Source organism: Microcaecilia unicolor, chromosome 6 (assembly GCF_901765095.1).
Source record: "Microcaecilia unicolor chromosome 6, aMicUni1.1, whole genome shotgun sequence".
Taxonomy (NCBI): Eukaryota; Metazoa; Chordata; class Amphibia; order Gymnophiona; family Siphonopidae; genus Microcaecilia; species Microcaecilia unicolor.
In genome coordinates, this window is record NC_044036.1 from 103,833,879 (window position 1) to 103,861,221 (window position 27,343).

General features: G+C 42.5%; 1 protein-coding gene across 3 annotated transcripts in view; it reads left to right on the forward strand.

The window, feature by feature from the left end:
• The first annotated feature begins 4,153 nt into the window (after positions 1–4,153).
• CLCC1 (chloride channel CLIC like 1) overlaps positions 4,154–27,343 on the forward strand; it is a 71,724-nt gene continuing 48,534 nt past the window's right edge. Inside the window, exons 1-4 of one of the 3 annotated variants that reach the window (XM_030207063.1) lie at positions 4,154–4,225; positions 6,891–7,032; positions 11,340–11,447; positions 21,453–21,563. In XM_030207063.1, coding sequence (XP_030062923.1) covers positions 6,901–7,032; positions 11,340–11,447; positions 21,453–21,563 — 351 coding nt within the window. In that variant the 5' untranslated portion in view covers positions 4,154–4,225; positions 6,891–6,900. Of the gene's footprint in view, positions 4,226–4,281; positions 4,421–6,890; positions 7,033–11,339; positions 11,448–21,452; positions 21,564–27,343 lie in introns of those variants that run through there. The other 2 variants (XM_030207064.1, XM_030207065.1) reach the window with 2 other exon arrangements.

Sequence of the window (27,343 nt, forward strand, 5' to 3'; positions counted from 1 at the left end):
TGACTTACTTTTTCTTTTCCTTCATAATGCCCCATACTAAACGGAAGGGGATCGTCAAGGCAGTAGCCTCGACTGCCAGGACATCGTCCCCACTTCAGCAGACGCTCGATCGCTACACCGTAAGGCCGCCTATTCAATCTACCGCTGCCGCTATGGGAGAAGACACCCCTAGCAACCTGGGGCTTGAAGTATCACTCTCCCCTCCGGAGGTCTATCCGCCGCTGCTCCCTGAAGATCGCCTTCTCTGGCGGGAACAGCTCAACCCGGAAGTGGTTGAGAGTTTGACCCTGGTACGAGGAACAGGAGAGGCGAACATTACAGGAGGCCTAGATTCTGAGGAATCTCAGGCAGTGAGACTCAAACCAGCGCCAGCTACCCTGGAGAGCATTTGGGAAGCTCTCCAGAGAGTGGAAAAGACGATTGCCAGCTCATCTACCGAAATAAAAACTCTTGTAAGTACTGTTGAAAATTTAACTCTTACATTTAATACAACAAAACAGGAAACATCAGAACGGCTAAATGCTATTAAACAAGACGTTTCTAAAGTACAAGAGATTTCAACTACGGTTATAAAAGACAATCTCTCTATTCACCGTAGACTAGAGCAGCTAGAAAATTATAATCGCAGGTTGAACTTACGATTCTTGAATTGTCCAAAGGAAATGGGGATAACACCATATGATGCCTTTAAAATATATCTACAAGAAATTTTGAACTTTACCCCTGAAACTATGCCCCCATTAAATAAAATATACTACATACAAACGAAGAAACCACCAGAAACTTCTCAACAAGCTATTCCACGGAAACATCAGGAAGAAGGAGAGTTAAATATATCTGAGATACTGGAAACGACCTTGAATGAAGACTCTGAAAGAACTACATTGATTGCATCATTCATATTTCAACAAGACTTGGAAGCAGTGCAACGTATGTACTTTAAAAAAAACACAATCTTTGTTCCGGGGGAAGAAAGTCTGGATTTTTCCAGACATTACCAACACAGGAAAGAAGGAAACTGTTTCTTTCAATGAGATCTGAAGTAATAAAAATGGGTGCTTCTTTCTATTTAAACTATCCCTGCAAATGTGTTATTAAATATGCTGATCTCAAGTATGTTTTCTATCAACCGGAACAATTGAAGACATTTGTAAATGCGAAAACAATTGGTTAATCGTCAATTCCCAAACAGATATACAAATATGTATTTGAATAGGATAGCGTGTTAAGCAAATTTCCTTAAGATTTTCTTCTTTGCTTTGGTGAGATTGTCTTCTTTCTCTTTTAGATACACCCCCCCCCCCCTTGAAATTTGAGGTCTAAAGAAGAGTAACAATTACTTTGAAATAATGTATCTTTATTTTGAATGTTTTCTTATCTGTGTTGCTTTTCAAGTGTAAAAACTTGTTGAATTGAGAAAATTAATAAATAAAAAATTTAAAAAAAAAGATTTATCCGAGCTTTGCACTTATGGGGAATCTGTTTTGCAGGCTCAGCAGGACTTGATCGGCGGGGAAGCGGGTGGCTGGCACCCCCACTCCAGTGCCCTCCCCGCCAGCATTTTAGGCATGGCTCAGGCTTTTGTGAGTCTTGTAATGCCCAGAGACCAAACATTCTTTAGAATAGGTTGACCTTTGCTATGTAAGCTTTAGACTCTCACAGAGAAAGCCTCTTAGCTGGAGGCAAAAATAGATGACCTGGAGAACAGGTCACAGAGGAACAACCTGCGCCTGGTGGGACTTTCTGAGACAATCATGGAAAGGGAGTTGGGCAGCTTTTTGGAGGACTGGTTAGCTAGTGAATTGCAACTACCGGATGATCACGGGCTGTTATGAGTTGAGCGGGCACATCGAGTGGGAGCGCAGCGCCCTAATGCCGCCAGACCCAGAACAGCATTTAAAATCTTTTTTTTTTCCCTATGCCTACATCAAAAGAAAAGGATGACATGAGGTAGCGTGAGCCTGGCTGGGGCATGTACTAAAATCTCCCACTCAAAAATCGTGACCCTTTGGCAGCTCTGAAATACACATCTGTTCCATTTCAAAGACTTTGTAGCTTCATTGCATACTGGACCAGGAATGAGAAACCATTCTACATAGAGGGCCACATGAATGTCAGTACTACCACTAGAGGGCTGCAACATTACATAATGTTGGAATCAGACATGCACAAAGCTGTATAGACCTTCTGTGATAGATAAGTAAAAATGTAACTAAAAATGATTGAAAAAAACAAACAAACTGCTGGAATGGCTATTTATAAAATACTAGTAAAAAAGCCCCGTTTGTGATGCAAATGAAACTGGGGCTAGCAAGGTTTTCTTCTGTGTGCATGTGGGAGTGTGTGTGTCTCTGCCCTCCCCCCTCTGAGTCCTTCAGTAAAAAAGCCCCATTTGTGATGCAAATGAAACGGGGGCTAGCAAATGAAACTGGGGCTAGCAAGGTTTTCTTCTGTGTGCATGTGGGAGTGTGTGTGTCCCTGCCCTCTGCCCTCTCTCCCCTCCCCCCTCTGAGTCCTTCAGTAAAAAAAGCCCTGTTTGTGATGCAAATGAAACGGGAGCTAGCAAGGTTTTCTTCTGTGTGCATGTGGGAGTGTGTGTGTCCCTGCCCTCTCTCCCCTCCCTCCTCTGAGTCCTTCACTGTTACACCCCCCACCCCGATGTCATGAACCCCGCCCCTTCCGTCATCACCCCCGCCCCCGCCGTCATCAGCCCCGCCCCCGCAGTCATCGCCCCGCCCAAAACGTCACCAAACCCTGCCTCTGTTGCCATTAGCCCCACCCCCCGCCGGCCGAAAAACCGCCCAAAACCCGCACAGAAAAAAGAAAACAAGCCCAAAAAACCGCAACCCGTCGCGGGCAAAAGTTTCCCGTGGCGGGTTGCGGAAAACTGCCCATCTGGCAACCCTGGCAGACACTCATGGGGAAACCGGATATCTCTCCCCCTTCACACTTCCGGCTGGAGGCTTCATAGAACGTTGGTGGTGCCTTTTATATAGAGAGAAGATATTATTTAGGTTTGAACAGTTTTTTTAATTGATGAATAGTTGTGAATCACAAATAACAAGCAAAATCTTTAGCCTCGATACAACTTAGCCAACAATATAAACAGTTCATTAAAAGAACTTCAATACTTATAATGGAAGAAAAACCTCACCCCAATAGTAGCTCTGCCAACCCCTAGCCCCCTAAAATACATTATTTAAAATCTGCAAAACACTTGTTAACCATGATTTCTTTGCATACGTCCCATGGTCTTGGGGGCCACATGAAATTCAATGGCACTGGCAGGCCACATTCAACCCATAAGCTGCAGGTTACTCACCCCTGCACTAGACTATGGAGTTCCTCCCTCATCAAGAAGGCGCATCCTATACAGATTCAGATAATTTTGTGTTGCTAAATACATATGTGGCAGAAGTAATTTTATAACAGAAGGCTTATAAAAAAAACCCACACTTCTATTTTATAAAGACAAGTTATGCATTTAACTATCTTTATTCAAGAGTCTCCTATAATAATCTGCAATAGTGCACAAATGCACTCACACAAAGTTACACCTGATTCAATGAAAGTGCAGCTATGTGCATGGACTCTCATATGGGTGCATATTTATTTTATATAAAATAAAATAAGCAAGTATAAAACTCCACCCCAATGCAGTCCTCAGAAACACCTACAGGCAAACCTCTTAAAATAAAATATATGCTCCTGTCCTGCTGGCATGTGTACACACCCATATACATCCACACAATTTTATAAAAGCCATTTCCACGTAAAACTTGACCCACAGAAAATAGGAAATGACATTGAAGGTGGTTAAAAGCGAAGATCCTTTTTCAAAATTGCAATAACACTAAAATAAAACTACAGGGCGTAGAAACGTCCTGTATTTACATATCCCAAGACAGTAAGTCCATGCATGCATAACGGAATGCAATATAGTCTAAGCAGACACCCTCTACTGGACACAAGCAAGGCTTTGCGGCTCAGAATGGGAGCTCTCTCTTTAGAAAAGTCCGACTTGCGTGCTTCTTCCGAGCAGCTCCCCCCGGACAGTGACTCTGGAAGAAACAGAAGAACCGGCCTTTGACGCAACTTCTTGTTTCCGACTAGGCGGGATCGCCGAGCGCACAAGAAGTCGCGTCAGAGGGGGCGGGGCGCAGAACAAGGAAGTCTGTGTGGTTGGTGCGGGCGACTTGAACTTCACTCAGGTGATAGTTTGAAGGTAGGATAGATTGAGATGGAAGGAGAGCGAGAAACATGCCAGACTGGGTGGCGTGGAAGAGATAGCACACCATAGGGAGGAAAGGAGAGGGGACGGGCGGTCTGTTTTCGTCTCATCTCCCAGTGCTTTATGAAGACGGTTGCTTGGCGTTTGGTGTGAGGGTAGTCGAGTGCGAGTGTGTTTGATTAGCATTTGGTGAGATGAATTGAAAATTCTGTTGTCCTAGGCTGAGTGGGTGATAACAGCTTTTATTTCACAAGCATGATGGGGAAACTGTAAATTCCCCCCAATTGTATTTACCATACATGTACCTCATTCTACCACAAAATCACCTTGTAACTGTTCATACCTTGTATTTGTTCATGCCGGAATCGGCTAACGCCGTTGACGGTACTATGTAAGCCACATTGAGGCTGCAAATAGGTGGGAAAATGTGGGATACAAATGTACCTACCAAAGTAACAGGAAAACTCTGGGAGTAACTCCGCTAAATTATGTGAAATAACCAACAAACATAGCGGGTAAAAATGATGAATTGTGAGATAAACTTATCAATAATGGAAGGAAAGAAGACCTCAGACTAGTGACATTTTTTGATCAGTAAGATCACCACATTATAGTCACTACCATGTAATCACTGGTCTTCTACCAGCTTCCTCCCTGAATGTTTAACTTGTGCGCTTAAACATATAAATAAATGCTGTATATCCAAAAAACATAACCACAGCTACTTAGCTTTATTGTTGCAAACTTAAGGGCCTCCCCAACGGTCCCGTTTCGCCAACTGGGATTCATCAGGGAGAGAAAGCCCCGCAACATCCAACTGTGGGAAAAACCAGGCAAGCTAACAACGCCGCCGAGAAAAAAGGTTGTGGGGCTCATAAAGGAGTGGGATATGGATATGGAATCCGCTGGACAGGTAGGGTTTCCTTGCATGTTAGGGACTCAGCACAGGTTGGGAGAGCAGAAATAATATGACTCCGGTCAGTCAGGGAAGGGTTCTTTCACCATGGAACAACTGCATTGCCTCTTTCAAGGAAACGCTGGCTCTGCAGCATGGGAACCAGATAATCATTGGGTAGATTCCACATAATCTCATCCAAAAGAAAATGTTTCTCTCTATTCTTGCCCCTTTTTGTTTCCAGTTTGAAAATAGAGGAAGAGGAAAAGGATCAAAGAGCTCTGAACCTGACTCTGTTCCTATTAGGACTAAAACAAACCTCTCACTTGTGTGGAAGCCGCTGCTATCCAGAGCTGGGCAACTGGCATCTCCTCCTCCTCTGGCGTTCTGGGCATGTGCTCATGCTTATATCTGTCTGACTCAAGCAGAAGAAATAGACTAGCAAGGGTGATAGTTACCTCTAGGTGGGCACAGTGGCACATGCGCAAATTCTTCCAGATCTTTCTGAGCTCTAGGGAGCACTTCCAAGCTGCTGCTGTCATGTGAGACATCACCTGTATGTGGCTGCCTTATCCTGCTTGTCCTGTAAGCCCAGTCCACAAAGTACTGTTACAAGGAGATGGATAGTTATCCTGTGTACATGTGGACAGTTGCTGACCCTGCAAGAACGTCAAGAGCTTAACATGGAAATAACTTGGAGAAGATGTGAGGTACCCATGTCCAAGATGCATGGCTCAAAGCTATGGCTGACTAGTTACAGAAAGCAAGAAGTCATTCATTGCTTGTTGCCCACAATGACATAGGAAGAGCCATCAAGGAGAAGTAACAGCAGTGTTGGAGAATAAACTAAGCTGATTTGTAGTGAGTCCATTTAGCTGTCCCTTTTTTGTATGTTTTTTTTACATACAAAAGAAAATATAAATTAGTATCATTGATACTGACATTTTCCTTTTTATGTTTTTGTATGTGTTCACTTTATTATGTTACTCTCTAATCTTTCTGTACCATCATGAAATTGGCTTTCCTTTCTATCTGCCTTTAGCATGTATTTCGTCAGAAGCAATGTAATTCAATCTACTAAACCATAAACCTGAAATGGCCTTTACCCCTTTCCAGTTCCTGGTCAGAGCCAAGGAATCAAATGTTTGGGTGAGAGAATCTTGTCCTGGAGATATTCTTGTGTGGTGCAGTCTGTTCCAGAGTTTTACTTTGTGTGAATTGTAATGAATCTTCTGTCTTCAGCATGTGCTTGTCTTGTGTTGTATGAACAGCATAAGAATGGGATGTGTGATTTTAATCATATTGATAGTGCATTCCAGATGTTCATAACACTGTACAGATATAATGGACATTCTGTGTTGAATCGTGACCAACCAAGATGAACAACAAAAAACAAATAGGAGATTAGTTAGTTATTTTATTTATTTATTTATTTAGAACATTTACATCCCACAGATTCCCACCATGGCGGGCTCTATGTGGCTAACAACATTTATGAAAAGAACATCATACAAAGTTAGGTCTCCAAAGGTGTGACTGAAGTGGGTGGTTATATCTGGGAAAAAAGATCATCAAATATCGTGGGTCTGAAAACATTTAAAGTAGAACATGGGTTATGTATGGTACTGATTAGCCTATTTAATGTAGATAAGTATAGATAAGAGAAATTAACCGTTCTGGGACTTATTCTTATATAATATGTTGAACTGTGTCTAATGGAATTTGGGTCTTTTCTAATGTTTGTTTGTTTTTTGTCTTTTTAAGGAGATCCACAATGCCAGTTTCTTGGTTTTTTCATGCATGTCTATTGGTATTTTATGCCCAAGCTCAAGGTGATGAATGGGTTGATCCAACAGATATGCTTAATTATGATGCAGCGTCTGGGAAAATGAGACAGACACCTACGGTATTTTATATATGTGTATCAGGCTTTAAAAAATAGTTTGTTTTCCTAAATATTATCCATTCCAAAAGAAATTTCATGGAATTCATCACATATTTTCTAGTTTTTAAATGAGTTCAACAAATTCTAATTTTACCCTCCCCCAACTTCCTGGAGCTCCTTATGACTCTCAAAAAAACATGTTTTAATTTAGGTGTCCCCTTGCACAAAATGATTCTTTCTGTCAGTCAGAGGACTTCAGTTTTCAAAATGTCTGTTTATCCCCAGTTTTCCTCTTTTACACTCTCCATCTTCATCATGCCCAAGTGATTCATAAACCCCTTTTGGCCATATCCTCCTTGGAGATGGTGACTAGCAAGAGTTACTATATCTGTTGTCCCTTCTTATTTGGGCCTATGTATAATCACCACAGCTCCCTCCCCCCCCCCCCCCCCATCCTTTTTTAATTTGTACTTTTCTTAAGTGTGCTGTGGGTTACTGGTGAAGGGAGCTTTCTGATGATCTTAATGGGTGATTATATCCTATCTAGTTCTCATTGTGAAGATATAGATTGCTGTAAATAACACTTCCTTCAAAATCTGTGTTGCTTATGTAATCTGTTCTGTTCGGATGTCTCCATAAAGATTTGTTCTGTTGCTGGTATTTTTTTTAATGTCTTCATGATGTGAGGGTTGAATGAAAATAATGCCTCCACTTTCATAACTGTTTAAATGAAGATATTAAGAATAAAAAATGAAAATAATGCTTGAAACGTGCTCTTATTACATGTATTTATTTTTCTACATGGTTGGCACCATTCTCCACACATTTCTGCCAACAGTGAACAGGTTTTGGAAGCCTTCGTGAAGGAACTGCACATCTCTTCTTCAACAGTTGCTCAGTCCTTTCCACCGCTACATTTGAGTTGGACAGATGCCCCCAAAGGTATTTTGTCAATTTTGAAAAAAAGCTGGAACTTGCATGGCAACAAGTTTGAGCTGTATGGCGGATGGTGCAGAACTGTGAGATTCATCTTCGCAATTGTCTCTGCAGTGGTTCGTGCTGCATGAGGCCTAGAGTTGTCATGTTGTAACAAAATTTCCTCCATGTGTTTCTAAACGCTTCTCAATCATTCGTTCAAAGTTTACAGGTTTGCAATGTACCAATTTGAGTTGGTTATACTAAGATTCAAGGAAATCCATTTGAGCGTCACTATCCATGTCCCTCAAGTCTGTAACTATGATTTTTGCTGCAGAGGGCTGTGTTTTGAATTTTGTATTTACAGGTGAACCTTTGTTGTGGTACTCCATGGATTGGTGCTTTTGTTTCTGGCCCAAGTTTCATCAGCTGTCAAGATCTTGTGAAGTAATTCCTCACCTTCATTCTAATATTGGGCCAACAATTGCTGACAGATTTCAAGTTTTGAAGCTTTCATTTCTAAATTCAGCATGAAAGGAACCCTTGCACAGACGTCTTGATATCCAAGAATATCAGTAATGTAACCACAAATTGCTGTGAAATGCCAAGTATCAGCAATTTCCCTTTTTGAGTGATCTTCTGATTGTTCTTTACGAGTTTGTCAGTGTTTCTCATGTGACACTCATTCATTGCTGTTATAGGTTATGCACTTTTTTTTTTATCACACAAATCAGCCCTTTCCAATCCACAATCTTTACATTTTTTGTCCCAGCAACGCAGAGTACTCAACATCAACACAGTCATGACCATAAACAACCTGCATGTGGTGGTGACTTTTAATTGGCGGGAGTCCTTCAACAGTCAGAAATTCTATCACGTCATGTTTAAATCGCACCGAGCACGCACTGTATGCTTCCACTTCACAAGAAATGGCAAAACAGCCTATTCACAAAGACTCTTCTTACCAAGAAATTAGGAAAGGTTCAAAGAAGAGCAACCAAAATGATAAAGGGGATTGAACCCCTCCCATATGAGGAAAGGCTAAAGAGGTTATGGCTCCAGCTTGGAAAGATGATAGCTGAATGGAGATATGATTGAGGTTTACAAAACTCCTGAGTGGTGTGGAGCAGGTAGAGGTGAATCGATTTTTCACTTATTCAAAAAGTACAAAGACCAGGGAATACTCAATGAAATTGCATGGAAATACTTTTAAAACAGGTGGAAATATTTTTTTTACTGGTGGAGGCTATTATTAAGAATAAAATTGCAGAGCATATTCAAAAACATGGACTGATGAGACAAAGTCAGCACGGATTTAGTGAAGGGAAGTCTTGCCTCACCAATCTAATGCATTTTTTTGAGGGGGTAAGCAAACATGTGGACAATGGGGAGCCGGTTGATATTGTATATCTGGATTTTCAGAAGGCGTTTGACAAAGTGCCGCACGAAAGACTCCTGAAGAAATTGCAGAGTCATGGAATCGGAGGTAGGGTATTATTATGGATTAAGAACTGGTTGAAAGATAGGAAGCAGAGAGTAGGATTGCGTGGCCAATATTCTCAGTGGAGGAGGGTAGTTAGTGGGGTCCCGCAGGGGTCTGTGCTGGGTCCGTTGCTTTTTAATGTATTTATAAATGACCTAGAGATGGGAATAACTAGTGAGGTAATTAAATTCGCCGATGATACAAAATTATTCAGGGTCGTCAAGTCGCAGGAGGAATGTGAACGATTACAGGAGGACCTTGCGAGACTGGGAGAATGGGCGTGCAAGTGGCAGATGAAGTTCAATGTTGACAAGTGCAAAGTGATGCATGTGGGTAAGAGGAACCCGAATTATAGCTACGTCTTGCAAGGTTCCGCGTTAGGAGTTACGGATCAAGAAAGGGATCTGGGTGTCGTCGTCGATGATACGCTGAAACCTTCTGCTCAGTGTGCTGCTGCGGCTAGGAAAGCGAATAGAATGTTGGGTGTTATTAGGAAGGGTATGGAGTCCAGGTGTGCGGATGTTATAATGCCGTTGTATCGCTCCATGGTGCGACCGCACCTGGAGTATTGTGTTCAGTACTGGTCTCCGTATCTCAAAAAAGATATAGTAGAATTGGAAAAGGTACAGCGAAGGGCGACGAAAATGATAGTGGGGATGGGACGACTTTCCTATGAAGAGAGGCTGAGAAGGCTAGGGCTTTTCAGCTTGGAGAAGAGACGGCTGAGGGGAGATATGATAGAAGTGTATAAAATAATGAGTGGAATGGATCGGGTGGATGTGAAGCGACTGTTCACGCTATCCAAAAATACTAGGACTAGAGGGCATGAGTTGAAGCTACAGTGTGGTAAATTTAAAACGAATCGGAGAAAATTTTTCTTCACCCAACGTATAATTAGACTCTGGAATTCATTGCCGGAGAACGTGGTACGGGCGGTTAGCTTGACGGAGTTTAAAAAGGGGTTAGATAGATTCCTAAAGGACAAGTCCATAGACCGCTATTAAATGGACTTGGAAAAATTCCGCATTTTTAGGTATAACTTGTCTGGAATGTTTTTACGTTTGGGGAGCGTGCCAGGTGCCCTTGACCTGGATTGGCCACTGTCGGTGACAGGATGCTGGGCTAGATGGACCTTTGGTCTTTCCCAGTATGGCACTACTTATGTACTTATGATAGTTAAGTTCTGGAATTCGCTGTTGGAGGATGTATATCTGGAGTTGGAGTTAGTGTATCTGGATTTCAAAAAAGGTTTGGACAAGTTGCTAGAGGAAACGTCTGTTATTGAGATGGACATAAGTATGCCACTGCTTGCTCTGGGATTGGTAGTATGGAATGTTGCTACTAATTGGGTTTGTTAGGTACTTGTTGGCTTTGTTAGGTACTTGTGACCTGGCTTGGCCACTGTTGGAAGCAGGATACTGGGCTAGATGGACCATTGATGTGACACAGTATGACTATTCTTATGTTGTTAAGTGAGGTGAAGGAAGAGATTGAAAGAATAAGTGAACATGTGTAGTGCATTAGTGTGCCCACCTATTGACGAATTATGGAGGTGGAGGCATTACTTTTCATTCGTCCCTCTTATGTTAACAAGACTAAAACTGCCACCCATGTGTGTGATAATTTACTGTACGTAAATCATGAAGAAGTAGACGTTAAGCCATCGGTAGCATTCAATGTTGCTACTATTTGGGTTTGTCAGGTACTTGTGACCTGGCTTGGCCACTGTTGGAAGCAGGATACTGGGCTAGATGGACCACTGGTATGACCCAGTATGACTATCCTTGTGTTCTTAGGTGAAGGAAGAGATTGAAAGATCATGTGTAGTGCATTAGTGCCGCCATCTATTGAATTATGGAGGTGGAGGCATTACCTTTCATTCATCCCTCTTATGTTAACAAGACTAAAAGTGTGTTTAAATTTACTGTAGGTAAATCATGAAGAAGTGGACGTTAAGCCATCGGAGGCCATTAGCCAAACCTCATGCCTTTTAGAAAAAGAGGAATGTCAAAGACAGCAAGAAAGCCTACTTCTGAAGGTTAGTATAACAATAAGCATGATATAGAAAGAGCTATTACTTATTTTGTAGTAGTTTAAAAAAAGGCAATCTAATGGTTTTTAAACAAGTTTATCTGACTAGCAGCTGAACACCTGCAAATATGTTGCTTAGGTCAGCAGTAGCCGTAACAAATAGCCTGTGTCACAACTCAGTGAGGCCCTGAGCTTTACATTGCTGTTTTAATATTTTGTCCAACTTTAAATCCTTATTTTGCAAGATACATTGTTCATCATTCATAATGTAGTGGGTATAGCTTGTGTAACAAAGGTATGAACGGAAACAATTTTTTTTATCCTTGTGCTGTATTCTACTGACTAAATATAATTCCTTTGTTGATCTAATCCTCGTGTTACTTTGTTTATAATATTTTTTTCTACTACCACATACAAACGTTTTATACAATTTGCATCTATTCCCCATTCCCATTGCATCTTGTATCTTAGCCAATCATTCCCTGTTAACAGTATATTTTCCCTTTGCTCAAATACTGTTAATAGCAGTGTCCACACTTCCTTTTTAAACTAATAGCTTTTGTTTTATGCATTGCTGTAAGTCTCCATCTCATCCCCACCCCCTCTATTGGCACCAAATGTCCCAGTCTCTCGTTCTGTTGACTCAAGCTTGGGGGCTCGACCTACTTCCACATATGCTTGTCTTGCATTGAGCTGCAGAAAGGTAGGCTGACACTGACTTCCTCCTTTTAAACCAACCCTTTCCCATCAGTACTACTAATCACTTCTGTAGCGCTACAAGGCATATGCCCAAATAAGTATAACTTGGTGATTTTAATTAAAGATTTTCTGGAGCTGGTTTTAAAGCTTTGTATCTTAGAGCATGTCCTCCAAATGTAATAGTGTCCTTATTTCACCACGTGCCTGCAAACAACTTGTTTGTAGTGTGGGATACGTTTTATGTATTCTCCTTAATTTTTACAAAAGTTGACGTTCTAAGTGCATTTTCTATCATCCTTTCCCCATTGCTTCTGAGATTCCACTAAGTTATTTTTTCAATCTTTCATGTATTTAAATTTAGCCATGTTATTCTGAGTCACCTTCCTGTATAATGCTGATATTAGCGTCCTATGTGTACTGAAGAGGAGCTTTCAAAATTTTGGTTTCTTTCTGCAATATCCTCTTTCTAATTTTTTTTCCCTATAATTGCAGTATTTGTCTATTGAAAAGGATTTTCCTATTTCTCCCCTCCATCTCCATCTTGCCCTCAACCCATGGAGTATATCTGAGCAATGGCTTCAGCATACCCCTTCTCCTTTCTAGTCTCACGTGGGTAATTAGACCATCCAGTTGCAAGACCAAATATTCTTTCCGTTTCTTTAGAGCAGGGGTTCTTAACAAGTGACTGACAGCTATATATGTTGTTGCTAACATGTTGCTACAATTACATTATACCACCCTCCGGGCCCACATACTCTTTCCCCCCCCCCCCCCCCCCCCCCGGGCCTGCTCATTTGCTTGTCTTGTCTCCTGCTATCTCCGCTCTGCTGCACAGGTCTTTCTTCCTGGCGCATCCAAACAGGAAATATTTTACCCAGGAGGCGGGACGCGGCAGGAAGAAGGACCTGTGGCACAGCAGAGTTAATGCAATAACTGTGCTCTGCGGCACAGAGGAGCAGGAGAGCCATGCTTGCACTGGCCTCCCTTGGAGGCCGGGCCCTGGGGAATTCTGCCCCCCCTCCCCGGCAGCCTTGACTGTCCTAATAACTGCCTTCACTCTGTCTAGAAAGTTTCAATAAATTGCCTCAGATTGGAAGACCCTTCGCTGCACCCTTTGAGGGTGGGGGTACCACTGGTTAAGAAGTCCTGCACATTCTCTGATACCCATGGTGGATGGTGCTTCTGTATAAGCTGACTAAATTTCCATAGCAGCATCAGTAAGAGAATTTTCTACCTGCTTGGAATAAGTATAATATTCATAGGGGCACATTCATTTTAATGATGGCCACCCTTCTCCAACCAAGAAAGGTCCCCTATAATTTGTTTGAGCAAATGTGTAAAATTGGCCTCAAAGAGTTTCCTAGGATTATTGGTGATTGATCCCTAGGTATTTCAGCTGCTTTTTACCCATAAATGAGGAAGATTTCCTGCACTCTGATATGCTCCCCTGGTGCTAGGTTTCTATTTAATGCCTTTGTTTTATCAATGTTGATCTTAAATTTGGGCACCTTCTTTTACTTGTTAAATTTTCTTTGTAGTAATGGTAGTGATGTGTACGGCTTAATTAAGAAGAGCAGTACATTATCCATGAAATGCATGATTTTGGGTGCGTTTGTTTTTTCTCCCCCCCCCCCCTCCCCAGTACCCTCTGTATCTTTTGATTCCCTAGAACTTGCAGTGCCATGGGTTTAATTACTAGAGCAAACGACAGTGGTGATGGGGCAGCCTTGTCAAGAGTTTTTTCTGAATATATAAGTAATTACACAACTATAATATATCCTGAGAAGATTACACACTTAGCAGCAAAATAAGCTAAAGACCACAGGTCCTGTTATAACCATTTGGTTGCAAGTAAAAAAAACAAAATCCAACTAACTATACCTTGAACTATTGGTAAAAAATTCCTGTTTCTCTTACCCTTGGTCAGTAAGTTCCGGATGAATCGGATTCTTCCTTTTAGACTCAAGCAGAGTACATGCGTGGCTATCCCAGTCCAGGAATAAAATCAAAGGTTTTTGCTCTGTACACTGATTACACAGTCTTTTGGGAAATCCACAGATCCACAACTGAACTGACCTTGTCAGCTTTTATCACAAGGAATTCAGTTCACTGGTGTCCAGGCCAAAAGTCTGTAACTTCTCTGAGAGAGAACCATCCTAGGCAAATCTTCTTCCCTTCCTTCCATTCTCCAGACTTCTGAGATCTCTCTCATCCCCCATCCTTTGCCCTGCTCTCGGTCAGGTGACACATGGACCAATCACCAACCATGTATCTCTGTCCATCAGATAACACACGGTCATGACAAAGAGGGCTTGTGAACGCCCAGCTAGAATAACTTATCAGTCATGTGCCTGATTGTAGCAAGCTCCCCTCCATTGTTCACAGTTACTGAAGACACTGTTCCTGACATGTTCACTCCTCTGCATGGTCCCGGGAGATGAGGTGGACGGCCAGTGGACATAGACATATGTCCTTGATGAAGCCGTCAGCACAGCTATGCCAAGAAGTAATTTTCCTTTGTAGAAAGCAGGTTTCTGATGTATTCAAGCATAGGCTGTAGAATCCATATTAGTTGGTTCAAGCTTACCAGGCCTCTGACCAGCAAAGGTGAGAGAGCATGAAAATACCCCTACAACATGAGATAAATTTTTCATTCACTACCTCCATTCTATGCAAGTTTATCTCATGCATATTCATTGTGGGTATCCTGAAAACCTGACTGGCTAGGTGTGTCCTGAGGATTGGGTTGAGAGCCTCTGCCCTAAACAAAGGAAAGGAGTCAGACTAACCACCATTTAGCTGTCGAGGAAGAATAGAATGCAGTGATTCATTTCCTAAAAAACTGGGACCAAAACCCATATGAGACAGTACCTGAAGCAAGAAGGGCCACCCGACCCTGTCGAAGGCTGTCTCTGCATCAATTAACAAAACCATTGGTGTTTTACAGGGATGGACATGCAAAATCAAAATAAGGGTGTGCCTGACATTATCTCTAGTTTTCTACCAGGGATAAACACCAATTGGTTCTCCCCAACCAATATACCTATCACCCCATTTTGCCAGGTTGCTAATATTTTTGCAAATAATTTGACATCTAGATTTAGTAGGGAAGTAGGCTTATATGAGCCACATTGAGTAAGGTCCTTCCCAGGTTTTGGAATCACTGTAATTCCTACCTCCATCATTGAGGGTGGTAAGTACCCCCCCTTCCTTCCCCCCAAGACTGCATTAAAGGGTTCAGCTAAGACAGGGGCAAGTAGTCCTGAAAGTGATTTATAGAATTTGGAAGTAAGGCCATCTAGGCCAGGTGACTTGCCTGGTTTAAGGGAAGCTATATCCTTTCGAACTGCCTCCACCTGTATTTCCCCATTGATATTTCTGTACCTGGTACCATCTAACTGGGGTAAGGATGCCTTCTAAAGGAAATCCTCTATATCAGAACTTGAGGTCTTTATCTTGGAGGTATATAAATTTGGATAAAACACAAAAAAGCCCTCATCCTCTGAGGGTCCTGCATCAAAGTTTCCTTCTTCCTTGAGTAATGATATTTGTGATTGTGCCCTGCTTCCCTTAAGCTGATGCTCTAACAATCTAGTGGCCTTGTTCCCTTCCTTAAAAAAAACTATATCAATTGTATATTATAGTGTGCTTTTTCTGCCCACAGATTCTGTATTTGAGCCCTTAGTTGTGTAAGCTGCAATTGTATCTTCTGACTAGGATTAAAAAGAGTTCTCTTTTGCAAGACTAATCTCTCTCAATTGGGCATCTTGTTTCTTCCGACACTTCAATCTACTCTGCCATTTGATTGGGTCCCCTTATATAAACTTTAAACCCATTCCATAGCATTCCCTGGGAGACTGCCTGTGTAGAATCATGGTAAAAAAAAAATCTGTAATCAAGTAGGTAAGATCACCCACCACTTCTGCCTCTCCTAGAATACTTTAATTCAACCCCCAAAACTGTAATTTGTATCCTTTATTCCAATTTTATTTCAAATTCTTTATTTTATTGAAAAAAGGCAAAAGAAACCATATACAATATCAGCTATAGACCAGACACCCAGAAAATGAACATTAGCAAGAGCTAATTTGTAGCTTACTTACATCCTCCTCTAACCCATCCCTCCCTCCCCTTGCAAAAATAAAGGAAACTGCCCCCCCCCTTTATGTTTCAACAATTTTTTATTGATGAGGTCACATGGTATACAATTCCATCTCAGTCAATATAAATCGTATAACAGCGAAGTTTAGTACACATTACTAAACCTGAAACGTCCATCATCAATGTTTTCCAAACTTTTCTCCCATATCCCTTCCTACTTGTCTTCTCCTATATTTATAATGTGTACATGTATAATTACTGTGCAGTTGCATAACTATTAACAATAAACTTTTATATGAAACTCCAATATTTATAACTCGTGTTTTACTCAGTGTAGAAGTCAACTGGGTAGCCAGGGTATTGCTGTCAAAGGATAGGGATCTAGCCACGTTTGTTTGAGAGATTTCCATACCTTATTTGTACCCTGGAGCCAGTCAGCTAAAATTCTAAGATGTGCCACCTGGTAGTAGAAAAGAAAAAAAAGGACTCCCATCCCCCCCCCCCCCCCCCCCCCCCCACATATGCGCATTTGATACATCACCTCATGACGCACCCACGGCGGTCTTTTCTTCCAAATAAATGAAAAAAAAAACCCTGCACTGTAGGCCTCGGAAAAATTTCTCAGGTAAAGAAATAGGGAGTTATTTTAGGAAGCAAGATCATTTTGACCGCATTAATGTGCCCAAGCCAGGAGAGTGTCAATCCCTCCCATTGATCTAACTCCAAGAACAGCTCACGCACCTGGGAAATTAGCCTCATACAGATCATACAAATGAGTCAGGTGAACCCCTAAATAATGAATGTATCGCAATGCCCAGCGAAATGGAAAGCAAGATTGCAGCAAGGCCACCTGTTGATCAGGGAGGTTTATATTGAGAGCCTCCGACTTGTTCAAATTACTCATAAAACCTGAGACCGTGCCATATTCCTGCAGAACGGAAGACACCACTGGGAAGGAGATATGCGGTTCCACTAATATAAGAAGTATATCATCAGCAAAGAGAAGGACCCGAGACTTGGCTTCCCCATGCCAGGGACCCACGATATCCGGGTGCATATGGATATTGGCAGCCAAGGGTTCAATGGCCAGTGCAAAAAGAGGGGGTGCCCCGAAACAAGGTAAAGGAAGAGAGCACTGGCCATTAACTCAGAGGTGCAAGGTACTGTATAGATGAGATGAAGCCAGTGAGAGAATCAACCAGAGATGCCAACCTTATCTAAGACAGCAAATAGGAATGGCCAATGCACCCTGTCAAATGCTGTTTCAGCATCAAGTGATAATAGGCACAGAGGGGCTCCAGTGGCCTGGGCCCTATATATTAGGTGAAGAGCTCTGCATATATTGTTGAAGGTTTGATGTCCTTGAATGAAACCAGCCTAGCCTTCATGGATCAAAAGTGAAAGATAATGCTGTAAACAAGAGGCTAAGATCTTAGTGAAAATTTTATAATCAACCCCCAAAAAGGGAATAAGCCTATAAGAGCTGCATAGTTGAGGATCTTTACCCAGTTTAGGCATGACCATTATATTGGCTAAGTTCCAGGTCCCTGGGCATGGTTGGCCCTCATTGAAGGAGTTAAACATCCATAGGAGCAACGGAGCCAACAACCTACCAAAGTTCTTATAAAATTTATTAGTGAATCCATCAGGGCCTGGGGCTTTACTGAGGACCAGTGTACAGATCGCTTGATGAATCTCATCGAGGTCTATGAGTTGAGAGAGCACTTGTTGGGCTTCCTCAGTTAGCCTAGGTAGATCAACACGACTTAAGTAGGTCAAGAGAGAGCCTCCGAAAGATAAATATCTGGAGTATAAAGTGTTTCATAATACTGCCGAAAGAGGGACTGCAGCTGAACAGGATCCGAGTGCACCTCACCACTATCATCCCTAAGGCTAGAAACGTGCCCGACTGGCCTGTTGTTTAAGCTTATGGGCCAAAACTCTACTAGCCTTATTGTCAAACTCATACGAAGTACAGCTGATGAACCCATTGAAGCTGTTCAGAAATATCAGCCAGCTGCAATTCATGGATCTCTGTACGAAGTTTATTCACTTGAACTACCAGTTGAGATTGGGTAGCCCGCTGAGGAAGCAGGCTCTCCACCTTTGCCAATCGCTTCCAAAGTGTATCTTCTGCAAGAAATAATTCCTTTTGCATGTGAGCTCTCAGTGCGATAAAATGGTCACGCATGACTGCTTTGAAGCCATCTCATAGAATACCTGGTGAAACCTCTCCATTATCATTTAACTGGATATACTGTTTAATCTGACGTTCGAGTTGCGAAACATTTGTCATATCTGATAAGAGTGTATTATCTAACTGCCATTATGGTGGGGCTTGAGCTGCCCAGGATGAACATAACTGTAACAGGACAGGGGCATGATCTGACCAGGTGCGTAGCAATATTTGATGACTATGAACAAGATGGAGAGTTGAGGCATCTCCCAGCCAAAAATCAATTTGAGAGGAGAAATGTGTATAGTCCCGCTGGGCAGGATTGGCATGCCACCAAAGATCTAGCAGTTGCCATCACGTGAGAAATGCATGTAACCGCTCACAATCGTGTTGTGCATAATGAACCATAGTTGCAGAGTTATCTAATTGAGGGTTCAAGGTGAGGTTAAAGTCTCCCCTCACCAACAGAGATCCCTCACTGTGTTTCAGAAGAAGCTGGTCCAAATGATTTGAAAAACTCCCCATGGTCTGTATTAGGACCATAGACATTCACTAAAGTATATTTCTGATCCCCTAAGGAGAAGAGCAATAACAAAAAAATGTCCCCCTTTGTCCCTGATGACTTTTAAAACTTGCCAGGGTCTGGAATCACTAAAAGCTACCAGGACCCCAGGGTCTTAGTATTGTCACAGTTAGAAGCAAAATAGAGGAGAGGGTATCTACAGTGATGACATAAGTGTTTATGTATTGACTTTAAATGTGTCTCCTGAACCAGGGCAATGTCTACCTTAAGTCAAAGCAACTCCCGAAAAAGGAGCTACCTTTTCATGGGAGTATTCAACCCCCTGGCATTCAGGAGTTCTAACGATATGTCAGACATCTAGATAAATGCTGAAGAAAACATCACAAAAGAAATCCTATAACTGACCTTCCCCTCATCATTCGTATCTAGCTTCCTCTCTCAACTTGCACACCAATACCTCCAAAACCACCCCACCCTCCTCTTACCCTCTTCGCAAGTCTGAGACCCCTTGCCTGCATGAGGAAAGGTGTCAAGCAGTGGAAGTGTGTTGCAGACTCTCACCCACGGCATAGCTTATAAAGACAACAAAGAACATGATACAATAAGCAGTGAATTAAGAAAACATGAAACTATGAAACCCCAGTAACCAGTAAGTAGATCAAAAGTACAGCAAGAGCGTCTAAACAGCCCACCCCATAACCCCAAGCATTATACAACACTTAGTAAAAGCAAAAGGGCTCAGGTGATCACATCAGGTAAGCTGGCCAGCCACTTGTTGGCGCTGTAGGCGTTTATGTCCTTTCGCCACCCATTGCCACTTAGGATGAAAATTCAAGGTGGAGGCAGCCCAAGGGTTACTTGAGGCTGTTGTTGCTACCGTTGGGTCCCCCTCTGGTAGAACCTCACTGGCCTCCGATAAAGATTTGACTTGGTTCATATGTCCATCCTTATAAAAGAAGAGGGCAAAAGGGTGCCTCCATCTATAGCGGATACCCAGCTCGCAAAGCCTCAAGGTGAGAGGTTTCAGATCAGCCCAACGTTTGAGTGTGGCTGAAGCCAAATCTTGGTAGATTTCCACGTTGTATGAGTCCTGTTGAAAGTTGTGGGCTTGGGACGCTGCTTTTAGGACCTGTTCTTTAAGCTTAAAATCTCGAAAGTGTGGGGCCCAAAGCCCTGTGAGATCTCTCCATCAGAATGGTACTAAGATCTAGTTGTGGCCCAGTATCTGAGAGCAAGGAGTTGACCAGTCGTTGAACACAGTCCTGATATGCTGGAGTTTCAGGGAGGCCCCGGAAACGCAAGTTCCACAAGTGGCTGCGATTTTCTAGGTCCTCTAACTTGTCTGCGAGCTGTTGCTGCCCGAAACGAATACCTGTGACCTGTCGGTCCAGTGAACTCACCGCCTCCGATCGCTCATCTATACGATTATCCGTCTCCTCCAGCCGATTTCACAGTTCGCATGTCTCACCACGCAGGTCTGCTCCTAGTGTTTGCCAGGACAGCTTTAAGATCAGTGTGACTTTCTTGAAGCCAATCCTTCAGTTCGGGGAAAGGCACCGCCGCAGACCCCAATTGTCCATCTCCCAAGGGAAATCGATCTCTAGGTGAGGATCCCCCAGATTGAGCCAATTCGCAAGGAGCCTCTCGCTCCTGGCCTACCACGTGTTTCGTGGTCATCCTGCCTGCAAAGGCATACTGGGAGAGATCCACTGAATCTGGTCATGAGCTTATTGCTGGACAGAGCTTCAGCCACCAACCTGTGCTTCACCGCCCAACACAAGCAGAAGATGTCGCTGGATGCTGGGGAATCACCCAATAGCGCTGTAGGTAAGCAGGAGCTCACTGTTTAAGCAGCCATACTGCTTGGTGACGTCACTTCATCCCCCTTTATTCCAATTTTACATTGTCCAAACTCGTGCATGATCAGACCAAATTATAGGTTCAATATCAGACTTAAGCACCATTCCATTATAGATTTTGTCCAAAAAATATAATCAATACTAGAGTAGGATGCATGAGAGAAGTAGTAGTAAAAAAAAACAAACTGCTTAGTTCTTGGATAGATTTCCCTCCATGCATATGTGATCTCTAAATAGTTTATCAATGATTTAAATGCTAATTGGTCTACCCTGCTGTGACAAACTTTAGCAGAATTGTCTAGTGTTAGATTAAAATACCCTCCTATGATCCAAATGCCAGCCTCCATAGCTGAAAACTGCACCTCCAGAATGCCCTCCAAATAGCCGGTTTTCAGTTTACTGCTACCCTGTTATTTTTAGCAGCAGCGACTGGTTAAGTGTCACTGAAAATTAGTGGTTAGCCCTGAACAGGCAACCTAACCTTTCAGGAGCTCTTTCTGGCCAGTTAAATAGCTTTGAATGTCTCCCCCTAAGGTTTTATTGGTTACTAGAATTAGATTGTTTTGAACAGAGAGTGGCTTTTTTTTTTCAGATTTTGGTGATTAAATGGTGTATAAGACAGAAATCAGTTTTTTAAGAATCTTTGTTTTGTAGGTCGAAGAATGTAATAAAAGAGAACAAGCCAAACCTCAGGAAAGCATCAGTAATCCTGTTTTGAAGCGATACTTGAATAAGATTTTAATTGAAGCTGGAAAGCTTGGGCTTGTGAGTATGAGAATAACAAATGCTAAGTGGACCTACCTATCTCACTGAGGGCTCCTTTTACTAAGCGGTAGTAAGCCCAACGTGAGCTTACCGCTCGCTATACAGGAAGTACTTCCGGGTTACTGTAGCAGCCTGGCGGTACTTCCTACACCTAGCACGTCGTCATTTCCGGTGCTACAAAAATTCATTTATTTTTGTAGCGCTGGAGTGTACCCAGCGGTAATCGGGCAGTGCCGCATCCTGCACGGTTACCACCAGGTTAACACGGGAACCTTTACCGCTACCTCAATGGGTGGCGGTAAGGGCTTCTCCCCAGGGGCGTATCTGCGTGGGGCCACAGGGGCCTGGGCCCCCGCAGATTTCGCCCTGGCCCCCCTCCCCGCCGTCAACCCTCCCCTGCTGCTTACTTTTGCTGGCGGGGGGCCCCAACCCCCGCCAGCCGAGGTCCGACCCGCAATCTCCATATTTCGTCTTCCTCCGTGGCCATGTGCTTCAAGGAAGTAACGCTGCAGTGCTGATTGGTTGAATCCAGTTCGGCGTCGACGCCGAACTGGATTCAACCAATCAGCACTGCAGCGTTACTTCCTTGAAGCACATGGCCACGGAGGAAGACGAAATATGGAGATTGCGGGTCGGACCTCGGCTGGCGGGGGTTGGGGCCCCCCGCCAGCAAAAGTAAGCAGCAGGGGAGGGTTGACGGCGGGGGGGGGGAGGCAAAAATGTGCCCCCCCTCTCTGGCTCTGGCCCCCCCTACCGCCGGATTCCAGATACGCCCCTGCTCCTCCCTGAAAGGGCTGTGTGGCAAGTTCTTTACTTGCAGCACGGCCTTTTCCTGCAGGAAGGCAAGACTTCCCTTTTACCAGCTGCGGTAAAAGGTGGCCTCGGCATGCGTGTAAAACAAGCACCAGACCCTTTTTGCCGCAGCTTGGTAAAAGGGGCCCTTAATGTGTGGTTATTTTTTTATCTTGGATTTGATTTACCATTAAACGTAATATAGTTCATTACATTAGCAAACCATTAACTGCTTTGATTTTTTTTTTTTTTAACTTACATGAAAGCATATTATGTGCTAGAGGCCAAGATAAATTGTCCTAGGGAAATATTCCTCCTCTTGCATTTGCAAAAACTGAAGGGCAATTTTCGCTTGCCTGCACTAATGCAAGGTCTGTGGGGTTAAGTTCACAGGTCTTGTAACAAATTTTCAGTAGTTCCCTGCTTTTTTTTGAAAGTTAAAAACCAATGAGTTAATTGCCCTAAAGCCCTTTGTATTTTATCTCTAAAGTAATTCAGGAGGTCTGAGAAATTAGAAAGTAGACAATTGAGTATAATTTTTATAGGAAAGAGAAATATTTTCAGGGGAAACTGTACAAAAAAAATCTTCAGATAAATTGGCTAATATTCTATAATCTACAAATGCTGACGTCACCAGCTCAAAGTTGATGGGTTGGTAATGGCTGAAAGCTGTTCATGTGTTAAGTCTAGCTCTCAGTGGATAGTTGTCTACATGACTAAAAATATTAGATGATACTGTTGGCAGGCTTCATAGGGTATATGGACTGAATTCAGATCTGTGCTGTAGATGAGATTAGAACTGCGACATAGTCACCAACACAATTAGTTTCACTGTACTTAAAAGCTCAGTAAGGGATATTATTACAGTTTATAGCCTAAGTACATAAGTATTGCCATACTGGGAAAGACCAAAGGTCCATCAAGCCCAGCATCCTGTTTCCAACAGTGGCCAATCCAGGTCAGAAATACCCGGCAAGATCCCAAAAATGGACAAAACATTTTATATTGCTTATTCCAGAAATAGTGGATTTTCCCCAAGTCCATTTAATAACTGTCTATGGACTTTTCCTTTTGGAAGCCGTCCAAACCTTTTTTAAACTCTGCTAAACTAACCGCCTTTACCACATTCTCTGGCAACAAATTCCAGAGTTTAATTACACGTTGAGTGAAGAAACATTTTCTCCGTTTCGTTTTAAATTTACTACATTGTAGCTTCATCACATGCCCCCTAGTCCTAGTATTTTTGAAAAGCGTAAACAGACGTTTCACATCTATCTGTTCAACTCCACTCATTATTTTATAGACCTTTATCATATATCTCCCCTCAGCCGCCTTTTCTCCAAGCTGAAGAGCCCTAGCCGCTTTAGCATTTCCTCATAGGGAAGTCATCCCATCCCCTTTATCATTTTCATCGCCCTCCTCTGCACCTTCACTAATTCCACTATATCTTTTTTGAGATGCGGCGACCAGAATTGAACACACTATTCGAGGTGCGGTCGCACCATGGAGTGATACAAAGGCATTATAACATTCTCATTTTTGTTTTCCATTCCTTTCCTAATACCTAACATTCTATTTGCTTTCTTAGCCACACCAGCACACTGAGCAGAAGGTTTCAATGTATCAACGACAACACCTAGATCCCTTTCTTGGTCCGTGACTCCTAATGTGGAACCTTGCATGACGTAGCTATAATTTGGGTTCCTCTTTCCCACATGCATCACTTTGCACTTGCTCACATTAAATGTCTTCTGCCATTTAGATGCCCAGTCTCCCAGTCTCGTAAGGTCCTCTTGTAATTTTTCATAATCCTCCTGCGATTTAACGACTTTGAATAACTTTGTGTCATCAGCAAATTTACTTACCTCACTAGTTACTCCCATCTCTAGGTCATTTATAAATATGTTAAAAAGCAGCGGTCCCAGCACAGAGCCCTCTACGCTTCTCCTTTGAGAATACTGACCATTTAACACTACTCTCTGTTTTCTATCTTTTAACCAGTTTTTAATCCACAATAGAACACTACCTCCTATCCCAAGACTCTCCAATTTTCTCTGGAGTCTTTCATGAGGTACTTTGTCAAATTCCTTCTGAAAATCCAGATACACAATATCAACCGGCTCCCCTTTATCCACATGTTTGTTCACCCCTTCAAAGAAATGTAGTAGATTGGTGAGGCAAGATTTCCCTTCACTAAATCCATGCTGACTTTGTCTCATTAATCCATGCTTTTGAATATGCTCTGTAATTCTAGCAAGCCTGGGTTATATGCTGGGGACAGCCACGTTCTTCTCCAGAACTAATCCTTCCCTTCTACTGAAGACCTGGACCTCAAGGGCTTCAGTAGTATCCTTGGCCTGCAGTTAGCATGGGGGATAAAGTCAGAATTAATTCTCAGGCTTTGCTTCCCCCATTTACCACATCCCACCCAGCCTTTTGCAGAGATGCCAAGGGGAATTTTTTTTTTGTCAGGTAATCTTTATTAATTTTCAAGGGCAGTCAAATGAACAAAAAAACAGCAAGAGAAATAACCATCACTTATTATGAGCAGAAGGAAACAAGAACCACTGTACAAATATTAAACTTTAAATGCCCAGTCAAGATAACGAATACCTCCCCATCCCCTCTCTCCCCCAGTATCTAAAGAGAAAAACATGGGGCTAGCTACGGGCTGCCAGGGTCAGAGTCCTAAAATGGTGTCCAGGTTTTGAAGTAGTGATCTCCCTTAGCAGAGGACTGATCCGGGAAACCCTTACATTCTAGAATCACAGGGTGATCATGGCGGATCTCCAAAGCGCCACGGTGGGCGGGTCTGGTGACTGCCAGTTGGAGAGGATGACATTTTTGGCTAGAAGGGATCAGTCGGGATCTGGCCCTGCAACTGAAACACATAAGAGCTGAGCAGTCAGTTTCCATGCCAAAACTGTGAGACATGGGCACATAGCTGAATCTAAAATCGTAAGATGATAGGGCAAGGCCAAAACATATGTCCCAGGTACGCTCCAGCCCAGGAACATTTAGGCAGTCAGCAGCAGGATAGAGTGTGGGGGCAATCGGTTTTTAAGTGAGGGATTTCAGCCTGTAGCACACCTCTTCCTTTGAGGGAAAATACCTTATCTGTAGTGGTGGTGACAAACAAGTGAGGATGAAGATGGCAACCCTGCTTCAGGGAGCTCCTTCCCTTAGTTTAGCTATGTAGCATAGGAAAAAGGTAAGAAATCTTTGCCAAAACTAAAATAATTTTGCAACCTGGACATCTGCAATTTGGTTTCCATCCCCTTCTCTGCTTGTTCTTAGTCTTCTCTTTAGTTTCACCTCATTATTTCTAGTGTCCTCTGTTTTTCTGCTTCAGTAGTCTTCCTTTGTATCGTTCCTTTTGAGTTAATATTTTCAGAACTTCTGTCTACCTGCTTTACTATCCTGATTCCTGTCCTTTTTTTTTCTCCTCCTCTTCCATTCCTCAATCCCTTCTTCCCTTATTTACCTGGATTAATTCTTTACTTCCCTGTTCTTTTGTCTTCCTCTCATTCCCAGAACTCTCTGCCCTCCTTTTGTATTTTGATTTCCATTTCACTTTCCTTTGTCATATTGTGTTGCTTTTATTACATCTCATCTTTTACCCCCTTCTCTCTATTTTTTTCTCCCTTACACTGTGATTCATTTTCTTTTTCCACTTCCACTTTTCTCTGCATCTCTACAGTTCTTTCTTCCACATTCCTCTACCTTTTAGCCTTCCTCCATCTCATCTGCCTCTTCCTCTCCCTATTTGACACCTGCAAAACCTTTTCTTCTTGACCATACGAGTCCTTCTTTCTCCTTTTGCTCTTTGTTTGTTTGTTTTTAAGTATCTTTCTGTTCGCTCAGCTCCCATACCCCATTTAATATAAAAGATTGGTTCTCTGAAATAGACACAACTCAGCAAACAAATGTCAGTCTCCTGGAGTGGAATACTGCTGCTTCTGATTTTATTCATGGGTAGATCAGAAACAAGAAGTTCTGGCTGGGGAGGTCTGAATTTACTTTTATATGCTGTGTCAGCAGAAGTGATGTTATAGTGCAGGGGGTGGGCTTCTGCTACTGTCTACAAGTGCATTAGAGCTAGTATCCTGTGTTGGGCATTTCTTGCTCTTGAATGGGAAATTGGAAGATGGACTTCAAAACTGGAAGTCTCCTGTCCATGTTGGAGACTTGGCAGGTCTGCTTCTGTATAGGGGAAGGGGTAGAGCACTGGCTTAGTCACTATCTCCCGGATTCTGTACATCACGCCTAGCATTCTTTGCCGAAATCCATAACTACACACACAACTTAATTGGCTTAACAAGCAATAATGAGCACTAATTGCAATAATTAGAATTTACACACACAACTTGCTAAGTGTATTCAGTAATGAACTGCGCCTAAATTCTAAAGCGCACAGTTCAAAAGGGGCATGGCTATGGGCGGGGAAATGGGCATTTCATGGGCATTACCAAATTTATGTGTGTTGTTTTTAGAATAGAGCCCAGTTCGCATAAATCTACACGTAGGGATTTGTGCCACATTTTCGTTTGTGTAAATGGAGGTGCGTAGTTTTTGGGCGCTGAGATATCAACTTAAGTATATTCTATATACCACACTTAGGTGAAAATGATTTCTGTGTAGATTTTCCAGGCACCATATATAGAATTGGCCCTAAAAATGCAATTCTGTAACTGGGTGATCACAGTTAAGTGCCGCTTGCATGCCATTTGCTTGTGTAAATGTATAGAATGCTGGCACTTTGAGAGGTAAGTGGCAGCAAAGCTTCTAAGTGCTATTCTGTAAAAGCATGTGTAAGTGGCATAGTGTGTAAATGCAAGGGGTATTTATATGGGCATCATGGGGGTTACTTATGCATGTAACTTACAGACTACAGTATGTTACGGTCATCCTTGCTAAATTTAGGTAGTAATTGTTACGCCAGATCTATGGTAGATGTAAATACAAATGTGTAAATGTTAGATGCACCG